The sequence below is a fragment of the Aspergillus ruber genome (assembly GCF_000600275.1).
Source record: "Aspergillus ruber CBS 135680 unplaced genomic scaffold scaffold00018, whole genome shotgun sequence".
Classification (NCBI taxonomy): Eukaryota; Fungi; Ascomycota; class Eurotiomycetes; order Eurotiales; family Aspergillaceae; genus Aspergillus; species Aspergillus ruber.
This window is the reverse complement of record NW_024467314.1, coordinates 127,600-132,185: the sequence shown is the minus strand read 5'-3', so window position 1 is coordinate 132,185 and position 4,586 is coordinate 127,600. Positions and strand designations below refer to the sequence as shown.

The following is a 4,586-nucleotide window of genomic DNA, read 5'->3' as shown; positions in this document are numbered from 1 at the left end:
TGGCAAAGGCAAGATATAATACGCCTCTTATAACTGACCAAGTATCATCTTTCATTCTCCCCCCATCCCGTGACCGAAATAGAAAAACCCTGGAAAAATCTCAGAACTCGCCAAGCGCAGTCCCCACAGACCCCACGCTTCCAAGGTCCAGACCTCCCACATCCAATCAACACTGTCTGTGGGTGGGGGCAAAGGAATGTTGGCGTGAATCGCTGAATCCCACAGACCAATGGGAGTTGGTGGGGACCAGGAGGTGGGACGAGCGGTGGGGACTGCAAGGGGGTAGAAAGGTCACGTGTGGCGGTGTGTCTGGGGTAGTTTTTTAGCCTTGGAGCATAGTGGTGGTAGTTGGTCTACTATGTGTGAAGCTAGAGAGATGGCATGGCGCTATCACTATCAAGCTTCATCTACCGAATATCACCCCACTAGCAAAAGTACTGCATTCGCGGAACTGAGCACCTGTACGTACTATGGGGGTCAGCTGACGACCTGCATATGACCTCATTGACCGCCTCGGTCTCATGCTCATGCAAAAGGACTGCAGCTCCGGGGAATATGGAATGTGGAATACTCCGTACTCCGTACATTCAGCATCCTATCAATGTACAGTTAGTCTATCAGACTCAGTTCAGTTGCTTCATAGCAAACGATACTACGTCATCATCACCCCTCGCGAACCACAGCAAATGCAAAAAAAAAAAAAAAAAAAAAAAAAACTCCTTTATGCCTATCTGATAACAAATTCCCGAGCAGACGCCTCGCTAATCAATCAGTGCTGCCAATTGCATTCCCTGCTGATATCGGATAATATGAGGGGTCAGACCCGCTCGACAGCAATCCTGTAAACAAATCATAATCGTAATCATAGCAAACAAAATCACTGCATAATCGGCTTCAACGCCTCCACCCCCGTCTGCAGTACCGCCGGATTCGACGTCCGCTTCAACACGCCTGCCAGCGTCTCAACGCCTTGTTGGTCCTTGACAACTTTGCGTGCACGGACTCCCGTATTTCCTGCCGCCAGACTAGTCAGGTTCCGTATGCAGGCCACCCCCCGATGTTGCAGCTCTGCATCTGAATCCTGGCAGAGTGACAATAACAACTCGACCCCGCGTGGTCGGTCCAGCACCGCTGTAATTGCAGATTCAAACTCGGTCAGCATGGCCAGTGCTCCTCCTGCTGCTTTCCTAGTCGCTGTATCATCCACGTCCGTCAGCGCCAGCAGTACATGCAGCCGTTTGGCAGCCTGTTTCGAGCCATCTGCATATTGCATCACGCCGGCTTCACATGCCATCAAATTACACACCAACTCGCACGCCGCACGCTGGATCCACGTGTGACCTGACAGCAGCAAATCTTCCAGCACCGTCCACCCTTGTCGAACAATCGTCTCAGGTGCTGACTCATCCGGGTATGAGGCCAGGTTGGTGAGAGCCAACAACCCTTCAAACACTGGCAGCAGATCGCGCGGCTGATCCGCAGTGAACACGGCTGTCTCCGGAGATGACAGCAGCGACACCAATGGTCGCACCGCAGATGTCACCGAAGGAAAACCGGAGGAGGGAAAAACGAGGGCCGGGTTGACGGAAATCAAAATTCGAGCTAGAGCATGAGACGCGTAGTAACTAGTCTCAGCGCCCGCATTCCCCTGTTGCGGGGCCGCCATGTTGATCAATACTTTGACCGCACCTTGCTGGGCCAAGGAACCCCGAGATGAGCGATCCCGAGCCAGGGACATCAAAATCTGACAGACAAGAGACTGGATCGAAGAAAGATTGGTTTTGGCGCAATCCACGAGAAGCGGCATGGCACCTGCCTCGACGATGGCCCGGCAGCGAGAGAGAACGGCCTCGTCCTGCTGGCGCGGATCAGGACCCGACCGTGCTTCTCCGGTCTTCGCGTTGGCATAGGCCTTCAACTGCGCCATTTTTTTCTGCTCTTCGGAAAGGTTGGGTAAGAATTGCGTGAGATGTTGGATAATCGTCAAGCCTCCATAAAGCACGGAGGACGCGGAGGTAGGAGACGAGTTCGTAGCGTGAGGCCGTAAGATCTGAATGAGATCTTTCAAAAAAGAGCGGTCCTCAGCAAGTTGCTCTTTCACGTCGGGCTTCACCGACGAAAAAGCCAGCCCTTCAATGGCATGGGGCACATGCTCGACCTTTCGTTGCGACATCAGTTCCTTGAATCGATGTACGAGTTCTGGCACGCTGTCTTCCTCCTGAACCTTACCATTGGTTTGGGATGCTACCGCACCGGCTCCGTTCGTTGTCTCGGACGTGCGGATCTTGGCCAGAATCACGGCAGCCAGGTCAGAGGTCTCATCGCTGCCATTGGTAAGAACGTGCGAAAGCCAGTCGGAGAATCGTTTCGAAATGGTCTCCCGACAAGCGGTGCTCACACAGGCCGCGTTCAGCAACTCCAGAAGAGCAACTTCCACATTGCGATTCTTGGAGCTTCTCGAGGCCAGCGGCATCAAGGCTTTCATAAACTCGTCGGACAAGAAAAGGGACGCGGCTGCGTTCGGAGACACTGGGAATACGGCGACCGCCGCGGAAAAGGCCACAACAATATCATCATTGCGGGCTTTGGTGATTTTGTGTGCGATGAGACGAGAGAATCTCTCCTCACCGGCCTGCTTGGCGACTTGGAGGTACTTGACCGTCGCCAGCGTAGCTTGGCCCCTCCATTCTGCTGGAAGACGGCTGTCCAGTGAGGACAAGATCACCTCTAGCCCCTCATCGTCGACCAAGTGTTGTAGCTTCTCCGCGTCAACCGCCAGCAGACGCGCAATTCCCTTCAGAGAACGACCATCCAGGTCATGGCCGGACTCCATGAGCTTGGCGATAAACAGGAGGAACAGTTCGCATTCGCAATGGTAGCGGTCCTTTTCCGAAGGCCACACGGAGGGGTCTAAAACAACGGTATCTAGACACACGGCAGCTCCATCACCACGATCGTAGATCTCGTCGAAGAACGTGGTTACGGAGACCTGCAGGCGATTGGAAAAAAACTGTCGAACGCTGGTGTTTTGACGCACGAGGCTGGAAATGAGATCATCTTGCGTTGTGGTCAAAGCGTGGGGCCGCTCGGCCAGCAGCAGCATTAGGCATTGTAAGGCCACTTCCTCGGGGGGCTTGAGGCCGTCAGTTCGTAGGTAGAGGGAGGCGTCTTTGCCAGCGGATTCATCTTTATTGGCAGTGTATTTGCGACAGAGGTCAAGAAGGTGGTGACCCTGGGTTTCGTCTTTCTGGACTTTGAGGAGGGTTCCTGTCACCTCCGGATGGTGCGGAGCTAGAGAGAGGGCTTCTCGGAGGTTTCGTGAAGCGGCCTGAAAAAGAAAGACAATTAGAACTACCGTAGAGACTAGTGTTATGGGGAGGGAGCGTACCTCGCGGTGACCTGCGTCGAACAGCTCGATGGCCTCGGTGGCCAGGTGGATGGCGCGTTCCTCACCGGGCGATAGCATATCTGAACGCACGGTTGGAGCGGAGTGTGGGGTTGCAGAGCAGAAACTGGCAGGAAAAAAGAAGAGAATGGTAGAATGGTACTATTCTGGATTTCTGAAGATAAGGAATGGATTAGAGAAGAAGAAGATAGAAAGGAGAGAGAAAGATGAAGAGAGTGAAATTGTGCCGAGAGTGAGAAGTGGGTGGAATAATCGGGGACTCACATTCAACCCACGGTGGTAGAAGTAGTGCCTGCAGGCGGATTCAAAGTAAACATGAGGTCAGCAGAATGGTCCTGGAGACAGTGAGGCAACGGCCAAGATGCTTTCTTTTTCTGCTTGAGAAGAGAGAGATACTAGGACTCCACACAGGACAAGAGTAAGAGGAGGAAAAAGAAAGAAGAAAAGATGATGCTAGTGACGGTAATTACCGCAGTGACAATACCGGGGATGAGGCCGCAATGAACCGGTGATGATACGTGTAATACAGATACAGCCCCGACCCCGATATCAAACGGAAAACCGAGAGGATATGGGATTACGGGGTACGGAGTACGGAGTAGATTAGAACGGAAAGATTTATTTGCAATCGAAATGGCATCCTTGAGTCACAACTCTGATAAGCACCCCATGGTGTAAGACTGCACTACTGGTAGATCTTCAACAGGGAGTCCGTCCACTCATAACACGCCGTTGCCTCACGTTCAGCCCCGTGTCAATCTTCAATCCAAGACAATAGTCGCTGCTCAGCACCGGCGCGGCGGGAGCACGGGAATCTTGGCTCTTGGCGATATCACTTGAGAGGCTTATCTGTGCACATTGTAAATGCATATATGCGTATCAGCCTAGTACGGGATGCAGAGTGCAGTGCAGAATCTAGCATGCATCAGCTCCTGGCTTTACACTCACCGGTCCCCGTAATCTCCAACTCCGTACGGAGTACGGTACGGGAGTGGGATGGTAGACGGCAGGTCTTGGCACACTGTAGGATAAAGATGCCTAAATTCCACCAATGAGAGAACAGGAATCACGTGGTGATGACGTTATGTTAGTACCCGGCGGGTCACGTGTCGCTGGGTCCGCCCTCGCTTCGGTCCAAGAGGCTATTTAGGCATGTTAGCCTGCCACCTCCGAATACACA

General features: G+C 52.9%; 1 protein-coding gene across 1 annotated transcript; it reads right to left on the bottom strand.

The window, feature by feature from the left end:
• Positions 1-877: 877 nt before the first annotated feature.
• Positions 878-3,466, bottom strand: EURHEDRAFT_378634 (UNC45-central domain-containing protein; the record flags this gene model as incomplete). Its single annotated transcript, XM_040779093.1, has 2 exons — positions 878-3,328; positions 3,389-3,466. 2 exons carry the CDS (start codon positions 3,464-3,466, stop codon positions 878-880), a joined length of 2,529 nt encoding a protein of 842 aa, XP_040637686.1.
• Between the last annotated feature and the right edge of the window lie 1,120 nt (positions 3,467-4,586).